The following is a 20,644-nucleotide window of genomic DNA, read 5'->3' as shown; positions in this document are numbered from 1 at the left end:
TTCCTTCCTTCCTTCCTTCCTTCCTTCCTTCCTTCCTTCCTTCCTTCTTTCTTTCTCTCTTTCTTTCTTTCTTTCTTGTAGTTTCAAGTTTTTATTTAAATTCCGGTTAGTTAAGATCCGGTGTGAGATTAGACGTGGGGGTACGATACAGTGAGTCCACGCTTCCAGACGTCAGCCGCTGCTCGTCCCAACAAGCGTCCTCCCGAAGCCCCGTCACCTGCCCCCCCACCTCCCCTCTGTAGCCGTCAGGGTGTTCTCCGTAGTGAGCAGTCTGTTTCTTGGTTTGTCTCTTTTCCCCTTTGCTCGTTTGTTTCTAAACACCACTATGAGTGAGATCATATGGTAATTGTCTTTCTCGGACTGACTTCTTTCACTCAGCATAATACCCTCCAGCTCCGTCCACGTCGTTGCAAATGGCAGGATTTCATTCTAGGTGTGGCTGAGTAACATTGCATTGCTGTTTTAATTTCTAGATAGGGTTGCGATGGGCAAAGCCTTTGCCTGCAGAACATTGTCCAGTCTCTCCCTGCTTTTCTGTGAGCAGCAGCTTGGTATTCCTTTGGGGGCCCTCTCCCCACTCTTGGGGCTAAGGGAGCCTGGAAACTCAGGCTTGGCCGAGTTGAGTCGGGTGGCGTCCGGGAGAGGTCATCCAAGTCTTTGCTCTCCCCCTCTCCATGAGGAATCTGACCTGGTGGAATGTGGCCTCCATTTGAGGAGAGGCTGCCTGAGAATGAAGCCATGCAGAGGAAAGCTGGACTGAGGAAGGAGAAGAGGAATGGGTGAAGAACCTGGATCGAGCCATGCCTGAAGGCTGACACCCAGGCTTTTCAGTTTGTAAGCCAATACATTTTCTTTTGTACAAGTCATTTTGAACCTTGTTTCTGTACCATGTGATCAGAAGACTCCCAATTAATGCAAGGTCTATGGCCCATAAAGATTAACAATCTTAGCTTGTTTTTCTATCAGGTTTCTTAGTATAGTGATTTGTAGGAGCAATTAGTAAATTAGGAACTTTTTATCACATACTTTGCAAATGTTGTCTCTGGTTTGTTATTTGTGTGTGTGTTTATACATTTGTTTAAGAAATTTTTATCATGCATAATTGTAAAAGATTGTTAAATAATCAAATGTCTATCCTTATAAATTTATATTTTAATTTTGCTATATATTTTTAAGGAAATGCCCTTTATCAGATCAAGGAAATGCCTTTCTACTCCTGAGTTGCTAAGAGATTTTTAGAAAATGGCAAATGAGTATTAAAATGTATCAAGTGCTCTTTGTGCAGTTCCTGAGATAATGGTGCATTCCCCCTCCTCTAATGTGTAATGAGGAACGCGCCCATCGGTTTCCTGACACTGAAATCCTGCTGTAAGCCCAGTGAGGTCACGAGGGCTAACATTTTTGATATGTAGCTGATTTCAATTTATTAACAGTCTATTTAGGCTCTCTGCACTATAGTAGTGAAGGAGATTGGTCTACTAATGTTCATTTTGGAGTTGAGCTCATGCTAGCCTTCTGTGAAAATTTTAAGACCGGGATTTTTCTATCCCGTAAACAGTCCATGAACGTTGAATAAAAATTCACCTGTGAAACCAGCTAGAGCTGGTGTGCCCACGTGTGCGAGTTCCGGCAATGGATACATATCGTGGACGTGGAAGAAGGCCGTCCACGCGAGGACAGGCAGGGGCCGGGCTCTCGGAGCTCGCTCCAGCGAGGAGGAAGCCACCGTGACTTGCATTTTGGCGGAGACTCAAAGGCGGGCAGGCGGAGGACTGGGGGTTCGGGGGCGGCCTGACCCGAGGCTGTTGGCCTGGGGGGAGCTGCGGGCGTCTAAGGAGAGGCGCAATCTGTGGGATGGGTCAGGGGGGCTCCCTGGCTCTGTCTGGTCGGTCCTGAGTGGGGAGCTGGGGTGGAGATTGGGGAAGCTGACGGTTATTGACCAAGTCCTGGCCGTTTGGGGCCAGAGTTCTGTTGGCATATCTCGCCACTCTCCGATGGGGTATCCTGCCTGTCTATAGTTTCCTAGATTGTTATCTGCTCAACCTTATCTTCCACATAATGGAGCCGTGGGTCGCATTTGCTCATAATTCCAATCCCCAGTATTTCTTTAGTGCGCTCTCTTTCACCGATGACTTGTGTCCTCCCTCGATGCCCCCAGTTGGTCCCGCCAGAGCTTGGATTATTTCATGTCTTTTTGAAGTGTCAGCTTTGAGTTTCTGTCCGTTGATTTCTCTTTCATTCTGTTCTTCTTTTTTTTTTTAAATGTTTTATTTATTTATTCATGAGAGTCAGAGAGACAGAGAGGCAGAGGCAGGGAGCCCGATGCGGGACTTGATCCCAGGACCCTGGGATCATGACCCGAGCCGAAGGCAGACGCTTAACCATCTGAGCCACCCAGGCGCCCTTTCATTCTGTTCTTTAGTATTTCCTTCCTTCTGCTCTCTCTGGGTATCACCCCGCTCTTGTTGTACCTGCCGAAGTTGGATGCTCAGGCGCTGTTTCAGTTTTGTAAGAAGTGCCTTTCAGGCTGTAAACGTCCCTTCCCGGGCTACTCGCTGCAGCTTCCCATTTTGCTGGGTTGTACTTTCACTGTGGGTCCTTCAGAAGTTTTCGTGGTTTCCCCTGTGATCTTCTCTTCGGCAGCGAGGTAATTTAGGAGTGTGTATTTTAGTTCTTAAGCATATGTTACTCTTTTGAAAAACTTCTCTTTTTATACTTAAAAGAAACATTTAGTTCTAGGAGGACTTTTTTTTTTTTCTTTTTGTAGATTCCTTGGGGTTTTCCGCATAGTTTTATTTCTTCCTTTCTATGTGTGCCTTTTGTTTCGTTTTCTTGCCGCTGGCTGGAACTTCCCGGGCTGTGCTGAACTTGAGCAAGCAGGCGCCTGGCCCAGCTCTGGCCTCGGGGGAAGCCCTCTGTCTCCCACGGTCAAGTGTAATGTTAGCCATGGGCTTTTGGGAGACGTTCTCAATCTTGTTGTTATAGCTCCTCTCATTCTTAGCTTTCTGAGAGTTTTTTAAAAATCATGAATAGGAGTTGAATTTTGTCAAATTTTGTCAATTCTTCTACTTTAGTCAATGAATTACATTGAGTTTTCAAACGTTGGACCCGCTTTGCATCCCTGGAATAAAGCCCACTTGATTATGGTGCTGCCAAGTGCTAGGTGCTAATGTTTTGTTAAGGATTTTCCCATTTGTATTCACGAGGGATGTTTGTCTGTAGTTTTTAAAAATTTTTTAAATTTTTTATATTTTTTTAAAGATTTTATTTATTCATTTGAGACACAGAGATACGGAGAGAGAGAGAGCATGAGCTGGGGGGAGACAGAGGGAGAGGGAGAAGCAGGCTCCCCGCCGAGCAGAAAGCCCAACGCGGGGCTCGATCCCAGGACCCCGGAATCACGACCCGAGCCGAAGGCAGACGCCCAACCATCTGAGCCACCCAGGCGCCCCTGTCTGTAGTTTTTTTATTCTGCGTTGTCTGGTTACAGCATCTGGGCAATACTAGTTCCATTAAATCAAGTGGGACAGCTTCTGGAAGAGGTTCTATAAGGTCCTTCCGGTGTTCGGCAGAATTCTCCAGCGAAACCATCAGGACTAGAGATTTCTTTCTTTGGAGTTTTAAAGTTATGAATTCAATGTCTTTCATATTCATAACGCTGTTCAAATGATCTACTTCAAGTTGGAAAAGTTGTGGTAGTTTGTGCTCTGCTAAGAATTGTTCCCTTTCATCTAAGTCGCCAAATGTATGTGTGTAGAGTTGTTCATTCTGTTCCCTTAACATCTGTTCGGTGTTGTAGGGTCTGTCGTGATACCTCCTTTTGTCAGTCTTGCTAGAAGTCTGTCAATTTTATTGACCTTTCCAAAGAAACACTTTTTGGTTCTTTGATTTTCTCTAGGAAAGCCCTGGAACGCCAGAGCAAATGCCCAATCTGGGGAAGGCACTAAGGGCAGTCAAAGGGAATGAGAGGGAATTGCTCCAAGGGACCACCTGCTCTCCAAGAGCAGGTGACAAAGCCGTCCAGGGACTGAGAGAGAGGACAGCCTGAGCAGAGCAAGGGGCACTTCCGGAGTAGCCTGCTCACAGCGGGACAACAGGGCAAGGTGCAGCGGTCGCCCTGGGGACAAGGAAGGAACAGAGATAGCAGCAAGCTGGGAACAGTGGCAGGGGGGCAGGGGTGGAGGACAAAGACCATGCAGAAGGGGCGCCTGGGTGGCTCAGCCGTTAAGCGTCTGCCTTCAGCTCAGGTCATGGTCCCAGGGTCCTGGGATCAAGCCCTGCATCGGGCTCCCTGCTCAGTGGGAAGCCTGCTTCTCCCTCTCCCACTCCCCCTGCTTGTGTTCCCTCTCTCTCTCGCTGTCTTTCTGTCAAATAAATAAATAAAATCTTAAAAAAACAAAAAACAAAAAAACAAAGACCATGCAGGAGAAGGTGTTTTGGAGGGAGGCCCTTTAACTGAGGCAGAAGATGTTCTAGAAGGTGCAACAGAAGCCGAGGTCGGGGCCATGGAGAAGTTGATGCACAGATCCACCATATCTTGCTCCAGGAAAACTGCCGAAGGAAGGACCCTGAGACTATCGTGCTTGTTACTGATATTTCAGGTTGAAGAATCACTTAGACCTGGAGTCAGAAGCCAGTCTCCTCTAAGGGAAGTAAGGAATGGAATCAGCATTTACAAAGGGGTGGAGGGCACCCAGACAAGCTGTGGTTCACACAAAAGGCAAAGAGCAGACCCTCTTGGGCTGAAAGACCCCGAGACTTCTAGCCCCCACCCCAGCCTTTCTCTGAGACGCCCCAGCAATGAAGCCCAGGTAGGCAAGAGTCTTCCTGGGGATCCCAGAGCAGAAGGCAGAGCTGGGTCTTCAAAGGCCTAGGGACACCTCCCACTGATTATCCCCCCTGGGGCCTGCACCCTGGAGCAGCCCCCTAGGCCCCACGGGAGGCAGTGGATGAGGACCCTGGAGATTCAGGCAGGGTCAAGATGGAGCCTAACAGGGTCTACTGGGGAGCCAGGAGCACCCCCTTCAAGAGCAGAACAGAGGCAACCCTTGGCTAGAGAACACACAGAAGGTGCCCTAAGGATGGACACTACAGGACCAGCAAGTTCCAGGATTGCCTATGCCCCCAAGGAGAGAGGGGCCCCCTGTCCCCCAGAAAGGGCCCTGCTAGTCACAGAGTATGGACCTGAGCCCAGGACAAATCCCTCTGGCTTATAGCACCAGCAGGACAAGCTGAGCCCTGGGTGCCAGGTGGTTGGGTGGTGGTGGAAGGGGGCAGGAGGGGGAGGACAGGGTGGGGGGGGAGGGGAGGAGGAAGGAAGAGGTAGGAAGAGGGGGCGTGGAGGGCGAGTGGAGGGGGAGGAGGAGTAAAGGAAGGAAAGGAGGGGAAGGAGGAGAGGGAGGGGGAAGGGGGAGGGGAGGAGGAGGGGAGGAGAAGAAGCACATGACTCCACTTTCCCCTGTTTACCGTCATCTTTCAGGAACGAACATCTCTTACGGAAAATGCTTCCCTGACGAGTGGTTTCCCCGCCGCGCTTCTGTCTTGCTGTTCTGCCGTCAGAGCCCAGTAAAGGGGGAGAATACCCGGGTCTGGGGGCCGGGGTTGTTTCTGGGGAGGGTCTGGTTGGAGGGAGGTGTACTGTTCCAAGAAAAGCCTTCCCTACCCTGCAAGTTTGTGTTGCGGTCTGCGGGTAACTTAAAAAAACCCAACTATTTATAAATAGACACATGAACTCACCCCAGTCGGACGGAGCGGAAAGAAGAGGCTGATGAGCCAGGGCCCTGGGGTCATTGGCGAGGGCCGGTCGGGCCCTCTGCACGCCTTTGGGCTGCTTTCAGGGATCGACCCTTGTCCCCAAGGGCCCCGGATGACACCAGCCTCATTCAAGGATCCAGAATTCCAGGAAGGGCCGGCTCAAGATGGGCGCTTCTGAAGAGTGCGCTCACCACAGGCTGTCCCCTTCCGTCCCCAGCATCCACACCAGCGCGGCCGTCAGACGCGGCTCACATGCGGCCTGCACCCATCCCTTAATATGATCCTGGAATCAGATTCTCTTTGCAGGGGCCCCCAGCTAGCTCGGTCGGAAGAGCGAGCGCCCCTCCATCTCAGGGTGGTGGGTTCAAGCCCCATGTTTGGTGTAGAGAGGACTTAAAATCTTTAAAAGAAATTCTCTTTTCAAAGTTTAGTTATTTCTCTTCTAAGCAAAATATGAAACGGACACGTTAATGTTTCTCGCATGTTGTGGTCCCATTTTAACAGACGGCTTCCTCGCCTGGGTCACCAGCAGCACTGGTGGGGGAATGGTCCGCCGGCGCCGGCGCCGCGGTGGGGGCTGGGGGGAGGCTGGTGGGTGCAGGGGGAGCGAGACCTCACCAGTCCTCAGTGTGGGCGGGGGCACGCCTGCCTTCTAACAGCTGTCTTGACGTTCATTTCTTTTTTATGGCCTAGCAATCCTGTGTCCTGCAGACATGTCACATTCTGGTGGCCCGGTCAGCAGGTGGTGGACGTGGGGTAGTTCCTGCCCAAGGGTCTGTGTGGACACGTTTCTTAGCTGCTGTAGCAATTGGCCCGCACTCGGCCAGTAACCGCCAGCTTCCGTTCTCTGTGCCCCAGCCGCCTCCCCCCACCCAGGAGCAGCCAGAGACAGCCCGTGCGGCCCTGACCCATCACTCAGGCTGCACCTGCCGCCCCCCACGACCACCGCCGAGGCCCCCTGCTTGCCCTCCAGTCTCTGCGGGAGGAGCTCGGAGTTCCCAGGGGGGCGGTTTTCGTGCCTCCCTGCAAGGGTTACGGTTCCAGCTCTGACATCCAGGTGTAGGATCCATTGCCAGGTGAGTTTTGTGTCCGTGTGAGGTGAGGGTCCGGCGTCGGCACGCGGCACGCGGATGTCCAGGTGCCCAGCACTTCTTGATGATGCAATGTCCTTTCCCAGTGAGTGGTCTGAGCCCCCTTGTTGAAATTTCTTGACAACAAATACTTGGAATGTAACTTTTTGCAAAGTATGAAGTGTTTCTTTAAGAAAAAAAGGCTGGGCCGAAGGCGGAATGCTGGGCCCAGGGACTGCAGGTGCCACGGAATGCTGGGCTCGGGACTGCAGGTGCCCCCGGGGCTGAAGGCTGGGGGCTGGCCCGGCGCGTTGCTCGCGCTCTCAGGCTGGCTTTGAGTGCCCACGGAGGAAGAACGTGGGGCCCCTGGACCGGCCAGGCCTCTCCCACCGTCCTTGCACCCTGAGCGCGGGCTCCAGGAAGCCGCTGCCCGTAGAGGCTTGGCCTGCCGCCCGTCCCCGTGTCATCCCGTCCCCGTGTCATCCCTGCACCGGGAAAGCTAGCGTCCCTCCCACCGCACCCACTGCACCCAGCCGCACCACCGTGGTCCTGGCCAAACCAGTCGGGGCACTTCTCCCCTTGGTCCTGGGAGGGACAGGCTGGATGGAGGCTGGTGAGGGGCCGGCCTCCCGGACTGCCTGGGGCACATGAACATAGGCGAAGAGGATTCCTTGCTCGGAACCGAAGCAGCTTCAAGGGGAACACGCCCCTCCGTGGCCCAAATCTGCCTTTACGTGTCTGGGGTCTGAGGGCAGCCGCAGCCTTCCCCCTGGCCTTACTCACCCCTACCCCTCCTGTTTTATTATCGGGCTGTGGTTCTAGTTGTCTCAGTGGGAGTTCTGACCCGGGCACGGGGAGTTGTGTGCAAGCCCAAACCGCCAGAGTTGGGTCTGGCCAGGACCCTCTTTGGTGCCTGCCCCCGTGCGCCCCCACCCCGCCAGCTCCGCGACCCCAGAAGCCTCACGTCACCTGAGATCCCAGGTGCGTGACTGCTTTGTGCCCATCCCCAAACCTGGCCAGGTCCTGAGACCCCGGCAAGGATGCAGGAACCACGCCCCACACCAAGTCCTTTGCTCAGAAATGGGACCTGGATCCAGATCCGGTTTTAGGAAATTCAGGGGCAAAGGGGCCAAATTTGAGAGGAGGCGGCAGGACCCAGGAACAGCAGAGAAAGGACAGGAAGGAGACACCGCAGGCCTGGACCGATTCACAGGAAACCAGCTCTCAAAGTGCAATTGCGGACATTTGAGGGTAGAGGGTAAAGACGGACCATTACTGTTCCCACGTATCATGAATTACTGCTGGAGTCACACACACAGGTTTTGAAAGACTATTTTTAAGGATTTATTTGAGATAGAATCTCAAGCCGACTCTGTGCTGAGCACAGAGCCTGATGCGGGGCTCCATCCCACGACCCTGAGATCATGACCTGAGCCGAGACCAAGAGTCACTCAACCCGAGGAGCCACCTAGGTGCCCCTGAAAGACTATTTTTAGATACACGTGTCTAAGTATTTATCTGTAAATGACCCCAAGCCTTCCAAACAATGCAGTGGGTGGGGGCGGGGCTGGTGCGTGCTCCCTGCCGGAGCTGGGGGGAACTGGGGGGACGCGTGCGTGTGGGTTGCTGCGGAGCTGGGGGAACTGGGGGGATGCGTGCGTATGGGTTGCTGCGGAGCTGGGGGAACTGGGGGGACACGTGCGTGTGGGTTGCTGCGGTAGCAGCTTATCCAGATTTAGCGGGTTTTAGCTCCGAGCCGGGCAGCCCTCGCCGCCGCCTAACCCCTTCTGTCGTACACTTGAAAGGCTCCAGAACCAGGGCGTCAGCAGCAGGCCCTGGGCAGCGTCCACCTCAGGGTGGCCCCCACAGCAGCTCCTGCCCCCCCGTCCGTGCAAGGGTCTGCGGCCTGGAGAACCCGGGTCTGTCCAGCCCCTTCCTGGGCCCAGGACTCTGACCCCAAGGGCTCCCCCCACAGCCAAGAGGGGACTCTCAAAGCAGGGGGCGGGGAGTCTTGCAGTGCCCAGGTGCCTGCTGAGAAGGGCCCAGGGGTCCATGGTAACTTGGATCCAGACCCCCAACACGCACATCCTGCCTACCCCCTGTCCCCTCTCCTCCCCTGGTTTTGGGACCCCCCAGTTCCTCTGCCCACAGCCCACCCCAACGTATCCGGTCAGGGCTGGGCTTCTTTCTCCCTCTGGGCCCTCAGCCTTGCCCCCCAGAACCGGACAGCCCTCCTCGGAGGGTGCAGAGCAGGTCCTGTGGCCCCCGGACAGCGCAGCAGCCGACACGCACGTGCCAGGAGTGGAGCACTTCACAGTCCTTTATTAACACCCCTGCAGAGCACCCCTGCTGGGGTCGGGGGGACGGGCTGCTCCGGCAGACCTCAGGCGCGGGCGTTCTGGGTCTCGGCTGTGGGCGGACGCCACCGTCCACACGGAGTGGGCCCCCGAGGACACCCTGCAGCCTGCCTCTGCCTGGGAGCTGTGGGAGGCGGGGACGCCGTGCGTACCCCACGCTCCCTGAAGCAGCAGCAGGCTCCTGGCTTTGAGAGCTTTTGGCGAAACTACTTGTTGAAGCAGCAGGGGGCTGGCTGGACCTGGTGCCCGCAGGCCATGTGCTCACCCTCCCTCCTGGGCAGGCTGATTCTGCATGGTGCCATCTGCCCAGGGCCCCGGAGCTCCCGGGGCACAGCTACCTTTGAGAATGTCAGAAAAGCTATGGTCCCTCTCCAGAAATAAAAGGGCACATGCACACACCTAGTTTGGTGAGCCATGCTGGGGGTCTGCACCCCTCTCCGCGGCCACCCAGCTCCTCGATGGAAGCTGCTGGAAGATGGTGCTGAGGGCCCCAGACTCTAGAAAGCCTGGACAGCCCACCTTGTGTTAACCGGCTACTCAGGGAGGAGAGAAAACTGAACCCAGGGCCCAGACACCTCCCCTCTGAGTCATTAGTGTGCGGGGGGGGGGGCCGCCGGAATACCAGGTGGGGAGAGCCTGGGGTGGGCAGGCAGGAGGTGGAGAGGACGAGGTCACTGGGAGGACGAGGTCACTGGAATGAGCTCAGGCCCAGGTAGGCTGGGTGTGGGCAGGAGCCTGTTGGGGAAGGCCAGGGTGGAGGTCCCGGCCCGGGAGGAGGGAGGAGGGCACCGGGGCCGCGCTCAGCCCGCTCCCCGGCCCATCAGGAAAGCATTTTGATGCCGAAGTGTTTGCGGAGCTGCTCCAGAAACACAAACGTGAGCACGGTGTGGGGCATGAGGCGGATGCCTGCAGGCAGGAGGCCCTGGGCGGAGACAGGGATAACAGGAAGTGAAGGGAGCCCAGAGAGGGCCCCGCCCCCGCACCCACGGGGGCGGGGGGGGGGGGCGCAGGGGGAGCGGTTCGGACCCCGCCCCAGCTGGCCCCCCTACCCTGCCCCTGCAGCCGCAGGCCCCTCCCACCATGGCCCTGGCTCCGCCCCAGCCCCTGCACAGCCCTCCCCAGCCCCCCCAGCCCCTGCCCAGCGCCCCCCAGGCCCCCGCCCAGCCCCTGCCCAGCCCCCCCCAGTCCCGCCCAGCCCCCCCCAGGCCCCCGCCCAGCCGCCCCCAGTCCCCCCCAGTCCTGCCCAGCCCCTGCCCAGCCCAACCTTGTAAAAGGCCAGCGGCCCGAGCTTTGCTGTCTCTACTGCGCAGTGGAGAACACCCTGCAGAAAACACAAAATAAAGCAATAAAAAAAGCTGCATTTTACTTGCGGAATACAAATAACACGCCCCTCCCCCAGCACCAGCCAGGGGCCCCGTGCAGTGAGCGGCCTGGACCGGTCAAAGGTCATGACAGCTGGAGAAGCCAGCAGCCGAGAAGGTCAAGGCCACCCGGCCTGCTGACACAGCAAAACCAGAAGCGGGCACGGGACCCGCCGGGCACCCACAGCGTGTGGGGGGCCGGGAAGAGGAGCAGGGCACAGCAGGGACACAGAAGTGGCCGTGCGTGCCTGTGGGTCAGCCGGGTCCTGGGCCTGCCCAGTGGAATGAGGCAGCTCACCGACTTTCACTGACTGCAGTGACCGGGCCGCCTCTGTGAACACCAAGGAATCAGATTTAAACACAGGGGGACGCCTGGCCGGCTCCAGCAGTAGGGCCCGCGACCCTTGATCTCACGGTCGCGAGTTCAAGCCCCACGCTCGGCGTGGAGCCGCCTTAAAAAAAATAAAGTCTTTAAAAAAGGACCAAGGGCAGCCCCATGGCTGGCTGGGAACAGCAACTGGGGAGAATGTGCTCGTGGAGGGGGGAGAAAGCCTCCTCCAGGTGCCAGGACAGGGACACGGGCTCACCCAGCCATGGAGCCTGGAGCCTGATAACAGCAGTGTGGGGACCCCTCCCTGTCCCCCGGCCCGGCCCCCAGGCCTGTACTCCTGAGGGGGACAGTGCCTGCAGCCCCCACTCACCTGATACTCGCCCTTGGAGTTCATCAGACGCGTCTTCAGCACGTCCAGGGGCTGGCACAGGATCGTGGCACAGCCACCCTGTGGGGAGGGGGGCTTATCACCAATGGGCCTGCCGGGCAGAGTACGTGGGCACCCGTCATCCTCCCCACAGACCCACCCCCATAGAAGCCCCTGGCCCGGACCCCCGGAGGCATCCTCAGGGCTATAGGACCCTGGGCTGCTGGGGACACTAGAAACCATCCCAGCTTGGGCACCGGGGCCTCAGCGCCCACGTACGTATGCAACCCGAGAGGGACATCCGCCACACCTGCCCACAGCCTCCTGCCTTCTAAGCCCCGGCCTCGTCCCGGGCACCCTCAGCTCCCAAGACTACTCAGCCTCCCCCCGCCCCCGCGCCTCCCCCAACAGTCAGGCCCAGCACTCACCGCGATGAAACTGGCAACAAAGTGAGTGAAGATACCATCAGACAGGTACCCGGTGCTGAGGACCAGCTGCTTGGCCTGATCGTAGCAGGACAGCTGTGGGGGGGAGGGGTGAGCAGGGCCTGTGGGATGGCCCCCGGCCCCAGGAAGGGTAGACAGGGGCCCACAGGGACATCACCGGGACTGACCAAGTGCCTGCTCTGCAGGTCACCTCCAGTTACTGTGACCAGGCAGACGGGGGAGGCCCGGACTGGGAGGGGCCTACCCACCTCCCCAGCCCCCACCTGTGGTCCATGCCCACTGCCTTCCTCCCGCACCTCTCCAGGGGCTGAGGGCGGGCCCCCCAGATGCTGCCCCGGGAGGCCCACCGCCAGCAGAAGCCCCACCTGGCCCACGGTGACAAGCATCCCTCGACTGGATGCCATGCTCGCACCCGAGAACAGCTTCTTCAGACCCTCTGCCGGAAAAAGGAGGTCAGGCGCCCAGCCGCACCCCTCAGGCCTCCCCCCAGGTCCTGCACAATACTCCCCAGGCCCCTCTGCCTCCTTGGACCCCCCAAACAAAGGGCCTGCTCCTCTTACCTTCTCGGGCCACCCGGTACAAGCCATCCACGGCGTGGGCGTAGCTGCCAGGGACAGACAAGGGGCCAGGGTGAGGCCCTCCCTGCCCATGGCCCCCGGGGGAGGGTCCTCCCCAGGGAGAGCCATGCAGCTGCCACGGGGGTCAGGGGACAACAGTGCCTGAAGACCCCCCCCCGCCGAGGCTGAGTCTGTCTGTGGGCTGGTCCTGACGGAGGGGGGGGGGCCTGCCCGGAGCCCGTTTTACCCCCGGACTGCAGCCAATGCTTGCTCGCTAGCTGGGGCGTCCGTCCGTAGGCAGCCTTGGGATCAATAGGATCTCAGACTTCATGAAAAACGGTATTTTTACCGTAAAAAAAAAAATCCCAGCCCCCAAACTTGTTTAAAGGCCCAAACCCCCTCACTTAAACTTGTAAACCATCCTTCCTGTGAACAAGTACAAGGTATCAGAAAGGGGGGGATAGAAGCCAGCCTCCACCCCAGATTCCCCCACCAGGAAAGAACCCAGAGGCCCTCCCAACGCCGGGCGGATGAGGGCGCCGTCAGCAGCCTCTGTGGCCAGGTGACGCCACAGGCAACGAGGCCTCTTGGGACTCCCAGCCGGGGCCTGGCAGAGGCGCTCAGGTCTTCCTGCTCTGCACGCCCCCCCCCCCCAGGCAGCCCCCCAGCCAAGAGCAGAACTCGCCCGCTACTCACTTGCGGCGCTGATTCGGGGGCAGCTTCATGTCATTCTGCATCCTGAAACAGCCACAGGCTCAGGGGGGCGGCAGGGGGCCAAATACGCCCCACACAGAAGCTGGCGGGCATCGGGGCTCACCCTGGCCTGCCCCCCAGTCCCCCGTGTCCAGGCCCCAAGGTCCGAGTGCTTGTTCCAGGCTGAACACACCGCAGACCCTAGCAAGTAAGCCTCCCGCCCCGTCAGAAGTCGGGAAAGACCCTGACCTTGGGTGGGGGCACGCACTGACCTGACATTGACCATATCTGCGGGAGTCCCCACGAAGCCTCCAATGCAACCTGGGGTGACAGACCCCAGAGCCAACATGTGATGACTTGCAGTGCCCACCTGCGCCCACCGTCCCCGGCCTGGCTGGCAGCTCACCGCTAATGGAGCCCAGCAGCACCTTCTTGTAGAAGGGCAGGGGCCCCTCACTGCCCTTGGCCACGTGGTCCCGCACGGTCTCATAGATGGCGAACCGAGTCAGGGAGTAGGTCATCTGGGGGAAAAGGGGCCCAGCTCAGAGGGTGCACGTGGGGGAACCCTGCTGGGCATGTCGGCCCTCCCCACCCCAGCCCTTCTGGTGCACAATCATCACGAAATGGGCCGTGGGGACAGTGAAGGACCCTCCCAAGGCCACACAGTCAGCAAGTGACTGAGCCAATTCACAAACCCGGGGCTGGTAGAGTCCAGAGTTTCCCTCCCCAGGCTCAGTTTCCCCATGTCTAAGTGGAGGTCTTGAGCCAGCTGTGAGAGCAGGGCTGGCCCGGTGGAAGGCAGAAGCACATCCCAGGCCACCACACCCTGCCGACTCCTGGGGCCGTGTGGTTCCTTTCTCCTACTCAGCCTTGAAAAGGAGGACAAAGTAACTCCCATGCCCACAGGGCACCCACAGTGCGTCTGAGTCCAGGCCAGGGACACCAGTCTTTCCCTCTACCTGCATGGGCTCTGGGACCAGGGCTTAGGGAAGCCCTCACCTCGCAGCGGGGGGGGCGGGGGGGGAGCCCTGGGAGGCAGAAGTGCCCTCCCGGGAGTCCTAGCCACCCACCGTCCCGGGAGGGGGGAGCCCCGGAGGCACCTGTCTGCACAGGGAGGCACTGAGGCCGTTGTAGAGCGCCAGGACGCCATCGGAGCGCACCACCCGCAGGGCCATGCCCGTCATGCGCAGCCTCACTTCCTGCTGCGTCTGCAGATGGACCTGTCGGGGTACAGCTGCTCACGCGCCCCGCCGCAGGGCCCGCCCAGCCCGGCTCCCTCAGGCCCTCGCCCACACGAAGACCCCACGGGCTGGGTCCTCTCGGCACCCCGGTTTAGAGATGGGAAACGGGCACAGGGAGACACAGAGGTCTCCTAAGGGTGCCCAGCTGGGTTAGATGGGACTCCACGCCCACACCTGGCATCAACCTCTAGTCCACACTATTTTGCTTTACAAGGAACAATGCCGGCTGACACGTGAGCCCACCAGGCCCGTGAGAAATCGTTCACCTATGTGTCTGAGTCCTCACGGCACCTGCTGCAGGAGTGGGGGTCATCAGTCCCATTTTGATGAGGACACTGAGGCAGGATGTAGACCCCAGCAAGGTGACTCCAGAGCCCCATTTCTTAGCCATGCCACTTTTCAAGAGGGATCAGAAGTTGTGGGGACTCAGAGACAGGCTGAAGAAACATGGTGGGCTTGGAAGAGATGCTGGGAGTCCGATGGGGGAGAGGGGAAAGGACACTCCTGGGAGGGCCACCCTGGAATCTGTCCCCGTACACCCCACTCTGTCCAGCCCCAGTCGTGTTCTGGCTGGGCCTCCCTGGGCAGGTTACGGACCCTCCTGCTTCAGTTTCCCTCAGTGTGCTATGAGGATTAAGTAGCTCAGTGGGTGCACCTTTCCCTTCCTTCTCTGTCCCCGCCCAGGGGCTTGGGTGGTAGGGCAGCGAAAGTGGGTGGGGACGGAGAGGGCTTTGTGCTCCACTCAGCCACATCGGCCAGCTGGACAGGACAGAGGGCACTGGGCCTGGGGGCAAGGTGTCCACGCAGGAAGCAGCCCTTGTCCAGGCGAGAAGCAGCTGTGAGGACTGAGCCAGGGCACGGGGCAAAGGGAGACATCAAAGAGCTGTAAATCATTTCTCCAGTGGCCACGTCGTCGAGGGCAACATGCTCAGCCAGGGCCTCCCAGGGAGGCCTGCCTCCAAAGCTGTCCTCCCTGCTGCCGCAGGGGGGTTGAGTACCCCTGGGCCAGACAGCAGTCAGCGTCCTGTGGCTGCCTGCTGCCCTTGACCCTCCTGGCAGCATTCTGCAGCAAAACAGCACCCGGGGGGCAGGGCATGGGGCAGTGATGCCCAAAGGAGCCTTGGACAATGGACAGGGGGCTCTGGGCCGCTCCAAGGGCCCCTAAAGCTGTGCCCAGCCACAATCGGACACAGAGCCTAACCCTCCAGGGCCCCACGGTGGGCACGGCGCAGGCGGCACAGTACCTGCCTGGGCATCGGGAAAGCAAAATAAAACAGACATGAGGGGAGGCTCCTCCTTTCTCAAAACAAGAAGCACCTTTCAGTTCACTGTCACCTCCTCTCCCAGGTGGTCACAGCACCTTCCAGGCCTGGCCCTGTTCCTCCTAGCCCCCTCTCAGGCCCTGGGGGCTACTAGGAGCATGCAGGCCTCTCCCAGGACATGCCAGGTCTCAGGTGTGCCAATGGGGCTATTACCACCTTCAGCCCCCACGGCTGCGAATCCTTCTAGCTGGAGGTGAGCATTTTTACTAGAGAAGTCAATGCTCCTTCATTTAGGACAAAAGTTGCTGAAAGAAACATACCCTCAGGTGGAGGAGGGGCTGGGGTGGGGGCCTGGCCAGAGGCTGAGGTTTGGGTCAACAGGGCCACAGGTGCCAATCCCTCCCAGGGGGTGAGTATGGGGGTCAGGCTGCTTTGGGTGGGGGTAGGGAAGGAGGTGGCCAGGGAGCTGCCCCCTGGCCCACAGGTCCCATGTGCCCACAGCCCAGGTTCCCCAGGACAGGGCCTCCTGGGCCGACCAGGCTTTGCATCATCGGCCCTTTCTTCTTTGTTCTTTGTAGTGAGAAAGGGGCAGAAAACAAGCCCCCCCGGCTGGCCCTGGGAGACAAGAGAAGCTCTGTGTCATACTGCCCCATAAGCATTTTTCCTAAAAAAAAAGTAAAATGAGTGTGAATGCTTCTTGCTCACCCTCACAGAGCAGGACCTGTGTGGGTGCAGGACCTGCGGCTTCCAGGTGCCCACCCAGTCCAGGAGGAAGCAGCCCAAAGCAGGGATCCCAGGGAACATAGCGCAGGCTACGTGTGCCATTCCCTCACTGTGTGCTGGGTACCCACCAGGCAGGGAGGCACCTGGTCCATGCCCTGGGTGTGCTAGAGCCAACATGTGTGCGCCCCACAGAACCACCCCCTCAACTCGAAACCCGGCAGAACTCCTGTCCTCAAAACTGCGGGATGGAAATTGGCTCAGAGAGGCCAAGCGACTAGCCCGAGGTCACACAGGTAGTATGGGGCACGACCGGGGCTGGAACACGGCCCGTGGTCCCGACAACGGGCACCTCCACCCCGGAGTGGGCAGGGTCTCCGGGCGGGGGCAGTGAACCACAAGGCGGCCCCAAGTCTCACGCCTTCCAGGGCCAGTGCAGGGCCAGGCAGGTCAGTGCCCAGGCGTGGGCGGCCCCCCGCGCCCCCCCCAACCCCCGGCCTCGCGCCCGCCCCCGCCCGGCCCGCGCCGCCCTCACCTTGAGTAGGTCCAACGGGTGCGTGCAGCAGGCGGCCCCGCAGGAGGCCAGTCCCCCGAAGTACCAGCGCGACACGCGCGCCTCCGCCGCCATGGCCCGCACCGCGGACGCCCAGGAGCGCCGGCAGCCCGCTTGCAGCTCCTGCTGCCCACACCCCGGACCCGGCCTCCGCCCGGCCCCGATCGGACCCCGACTCTCGCCCCGGACCCCGGCCCGCACCGCCGCCCGCGCCGAGTTCAAAGCGCCACCCGCCACCCGCGCCCGGCGCAGCCAATGCGCCCGCGCGGCCCTGGGGGCGGGGCCAGGGCAGGGGCGGGGCCAGCTAGACCCCGCCTCGAGCTGGGGGCTGGACAGCGCCTTAAAGCGGCCGTGGCCCAGCAGCGGAGCCGAGTGGGCACCGCCGAGCGGCCTGCATCTGTGCCCGAGGGGCTAGGGCGTGGCGGGGGGGGGCCCACACCGACCCCAGGGAGCCTGCTGGGTGGCCTGCTCCACTCCCCCCGGGAACCTGGCGTCCCCCCACCCCGCCCTGCTCCGGCCGCCCCAGGGTCACCTGCACGCCTAGGGCAGGTCTCCGAAGGTCACCGCCAAGGAGCGGCCTCGGCGCTCGGCCAGTCCCTGCCACTCCCGGAGGCCGGCCTCCTGCAAACAGCCCAGCCCCAGTCGCGGCCCTGACCTTGCACCCAGTGTCCCAGCTCCGCCACGCAGGCCCTGGGGGTCAGCCCTGGGACACGTGCATCCGGAGGGGGTGGCAGAAAACCTTCCTGGAGCCAGTCTGCAGATTACAGAAAAACTAGGGGCAAAAGACAATTCGGGGAGACTAGCGACGCTCCGGTGCTCCCAGCCAAGTCCAGCCTCAGGTGTGCTCTGACCAGACAGCCATCCCGGAAGAGGACAAGGAGACAGGAAGTTCTGAGCCATGGGGGTTCAGGCTCCTGGGAGGTGGCAGCTGGGAGGCTGCCTGTCCCCAGGAGATAGCCACCTGTGTGCAGATCCCCACTCTCATTCCACCATCCAGCAAACAGGAGGTGCAAGTATGCTCCTAAGCCAGAGATGCACCTGCTGGGCAAGGTGGAAATCTGAATCCCCAGGGCCACTTTACAGCAGGGCCACACGGATCCAGAGAAGACAGAGCCAGAGACCCCTTCCCCAGGGAAGAACCTACATCTTGCAGTCCCAGCTTGGCCACTGCAGCCCTCCACCCCCACCCAAGGGAGAAGTGTGAGGGGCATTGGGGAAACAACTCTGGGTCCCCTGAGCCTGCTGAGCGCCCAGCAATTATCTAGCTGTGTCAGAGGCATAGTATGGGCCAGCAAACCTCCCTATTTACTTAGAGCTGCCACTTGGAGACTAAGGACTCTGTCTTTTAGAACTGCAGGAGGCCTCTGACCCCTGAGGTCATCAGCGGGGGAAGTGAACCGCTGCAGAGATGGTGTCCAGCCCAGAAATGTTGGGGACCCTGGGAGGTGGGAGGAGTTGGCCACACGGGCATCCTGCTTTATCTGAAGTAGAGGGGCAGGATCGAATGAAGACACCAGCTGTAGCCTAGATGGAAACATGGGCCCGGGGTGGGGGTGGGAGGGTGGGCACAGTTGGGGAAGGGTCACAGCAATTCTCCAGAAGAAACCAGAGGAGGCACTTGGCTGGCTCAGTTCCAAGAGAATGTGACTCTTGATCTTGGGGTTCTGAATTCAAGCCCCACATTGGACATAGAGGTTACTTAAAAAAAAATTCAATTGTATTTCTATGTATCAGCAATAAACAAATTGAAATTAGGAAAAACAATTCCATTAAAAAAAAGAGAAGATGCGAGACACCAAAGCTCTGCAAGGAAATGTGAAAATGTGAGATGGCTTTCACACCTAAGCCCTTTGTTTAAAGAAACAGAGCTAACAGACCAGACCAGTAGGTTGCAGGGGAGTGGCCTCCTTGTCCAGTGTCCCATGGGAAGTAAGTAGCGTCTTCAAGCCCACTCCTGAGACCCAAGCGAGCACAAAACCTGCCCAGAACCAGGTCTCATTCAGGATAAATCAAGATGTCTGAATCTTTGGTCAGCCCAAGGGCAATGTTATCAGCTCCTGACTACAAAGAAGCTAATCTCAGAGAAGGCAAGTGGAGGGGACAGCCCAGAAAGCTAGGGGCCAGGTCCCGGGGTGGGGGCTGCCCCCTCTCTGTGGTCACATCAGCAAGACAGGGTCCTGAACCCACGGCGGGGAGAAAGCCCCAGTGCACAGACCGAGGACTGCCCCCAGGTGAGAATGGCGGATCCCTGAAGCTTCGGAGCAGAAACAAGAGCTCTGAGAACTGAAACGTCAAGAGCGGCAGCACAGCACGTTGCAATCTGTGAACTCCCTCAAGACCTGGAAACACTCGAGGAGAGCAAAGTGTGGAGGAATCCTGGAAGATGCACCAAGTATGGGGCACCTTTTTAAGACAAAGGTGGCACTTTGCAAGCTCTAGGTCAGCGAACTCAAAAAGATCCCCAGCCAAATTCTCAAATGGATCATAACAATTTGTGCATAAAACCCAAGGTTTTCGCTGGGGAGGTCGGGCGAGGTCTTGAGAACAAGGCTGCCTGGCCAGGCCTCTCGGGTCGGGCCTGTCTGCGCTGCAGCATTCCCATGTCCTCATGGGGCCACATGGGGGGTCAGGTAGACACCAGGGTCCCTGGAATGGGCAGGAGGCAGGGGTCAGCTCCAGATCTCCCTCTTCCGTGTTTCATTCGCCTGGACAAAGACCCAGTATGCTAACTCCTACCAGGACCTGTAAGGTTTCACGTGTGGGCGCCATCAGCACAACTCAGGATGCACAGCAGACCTACTTCTACTTCCCCTGCTGAGCTCAGGGGCCAAGGCCGAGTGGCCTCCAGGGACTCAGGGCACACCCCACCTACTGCCAGGTCGGAGACACTTTATTGGCCAACTGCAGACCAGAGCAGGTCAACACTGGAGCTGGGGGGGATGAGGGAGTAGGACCACCAGGGACTGTGAGGTCAGGTGGGGGCACCAAGCGATCACCATCCAAGCACTGTCCTAGCCTGGTGGAAGGTAGGCAGAATGGGGATGGCCTGATAGCCTGATGGCCCTGAGGTACAGCATCACCTGCACTTTTGAGCAGCCACCCCCAGGACGTCCAGCATGGAGCAGGAGGTCCCATCACCCCAGGAAGAGGAAAGGGGAGAAAGGGAGTCCTCATCATCACCCCAATTCCCCTGGAAAGACAAAGGGGCTCAGAGAACGAGTGGACTCTGTAGGTGACCTGCAGAAGGCTGAGGCTGAGGACTGTCCCTGAGTTCAGACCACTCCCTTCCCCCAGGAAAAGGCAGTTGGGTCAACAGGATACTGGGCCAGCCGTACCCGCCCAGGTGGCCCAGTAGTCACCTGTTGAGGGAGGGCATGCCCAGAGATCTGCTGATGGTGAATCATTAATCCTCTGGGACTGTCCCGGCCACAGACTTGGCCAGTGGGGCTCTCTGGGTCAGGGAGCAGCCTTACAAGGAGTCCAGCAGGAAGCATACTCTCTGGGTGCTGGGCATGCCCCCCTGGGAGCACAGCAGCTCCCCAGGCCTGTCCTGAGGGGGTTCTATCCTCTCTGGTCCCACAGCCCTGTCCTTGCATTCTTCCAACGTGGCCAGGAGTGGACACGGGGGCCTGCCATTCTCAGGCACATGCCTCACCGCTCACCTCAGTCTGCTAAAGACCACAGGTGCCCCACACCCACCTCCCGGTGATGATCTGCCATCAGCCAGCTGCTGCCACCCCAGCAGGACGGGCGCTGCCCACACCCCCGGTGTGCTGCCACCAGCCCTGGGAGGTCAGGCCCCTGCACACAAAGGACGCAAAGGTCGCTGGCCGACCCCCACACATCCCACTGGGGAATGAGGGGGCTCCCCTAGCCGGCTCCCCACCCCCCACCTGGAAGCCCACCCAGACACACCACTCTGCACACACGGC

The 20,644-nt window shown here is 59.0% G+C and overlaps 1 protein-coding gene and 1 long non-coding RNA gene across 3 annotated transcripts; one reads left to right on the top strand and one right to left on the bottom strand.

Annotated features, from left to right (window-relative positions):
* Nucleotides 1–2,593: 2,593 nt before the first annotated feature.
* Nucleotides 2,594–6,139, top strand: LOC116648120. Its single transcript, XR_004302445.1, has 3 exons — nucleotides 2,594–2,647; nucleotides 4,602–4,811; nucleotides 5,480–6,139. It is a non-coding gene; the product is annotated as an uncharacterized LOC116648120 (long non-coding RNA).
* A 2,169-nt stretch (nucleotides 6,140–8,308) lies between these two features.
* On the bottom strand, nucleotides 8,309–16,915 carry SLC25A10 (solute carrier family 25 member 10). Of its 2 annotated transcripts, XM_032429529.1 has the most exons (11): nucleotides 16,695–16,915; nucleotides 14,037–14,156; nucleotides 13,343–13,457; nucleotides 13,209–13,257; nucleotides 12,940–12,981; nucleotides 12,247–12,290; nucleotides 12,052–12,122; nucleotides 11,669–11,761; nucleotides 11,244–11,321; nucleotides 10,446–10,502; nucleotides 8,309–10,103 (listed from the first exon to the last, which is right to left on the bottom strand). In XM_032429529.1, exons 1-11 carry the CDS (start codon nucleotides 16,785–16,787, stop codon nucleotides 10,002–10,004), a joined length of 864 nt encoding a protein of 287 aa, XP_032285420.1. In that variant the 5' UTR covers nucleotides 16,788–16,915; the 3' UTR covers nucleotides 8,309–10,001. The 2 variants fall into 2 exon arrangements, with proteins under 2 accessions (XP_032285420.1, XP_032285421.1); XM_032429530.1 differs by lacking the exon at nucleotides 14,037–14,156.
* Nucleotides 16,916–20,644: the final 3,729 nt, after the last annotated feature.

The sequence above is a fragment of the Phoca vitulina genome, unplaced genomic scaffold, assembly GCF_004348235.1.
Source record: "Phoca vitulina isolate PV1807 unplaced genomic scaffold, GSC_HSeal_1.0 scaffold41, whole genome shotgun sequence".
Taxonomy (NCBI): Eukaryota; Metazoa; Chordata; class Mammalia; order Carnivora; family Phocidae; genus Phoca; species Phoca vitulina.
The sequence above is the reverse complement of the archived record's forward strand: the minus strand, read 5'-3'. Positions and strand labels throughout refer to the sequence as shown.

Excerpts from the sequence above, each read along its gene's own strand:
- SLC25A10 (XM_032429529.1), bottom strand. The coding sequence starts at position 16,787 with ATGGCGGCGGAGGCGCGCGTGTCGCGCTGGTACTTCGGGGGACTGGCC. Across the intron at positions 12,982-13,208 it reads GCAGATATGGTCAATGTCAG|GATGCAGAATGACATGAAGC; the intron begins GTCAGTGCGTGC and ends TGGCTGTTTCAG. Across the intron at positions 11,322-11,668 it reads TTGTTGCCAGTTTCATCGCG|GGTGGCTGTGCCACGATCCT; the intron begins GTGAGTGCTGGG and ends CCCTCCCCACAG.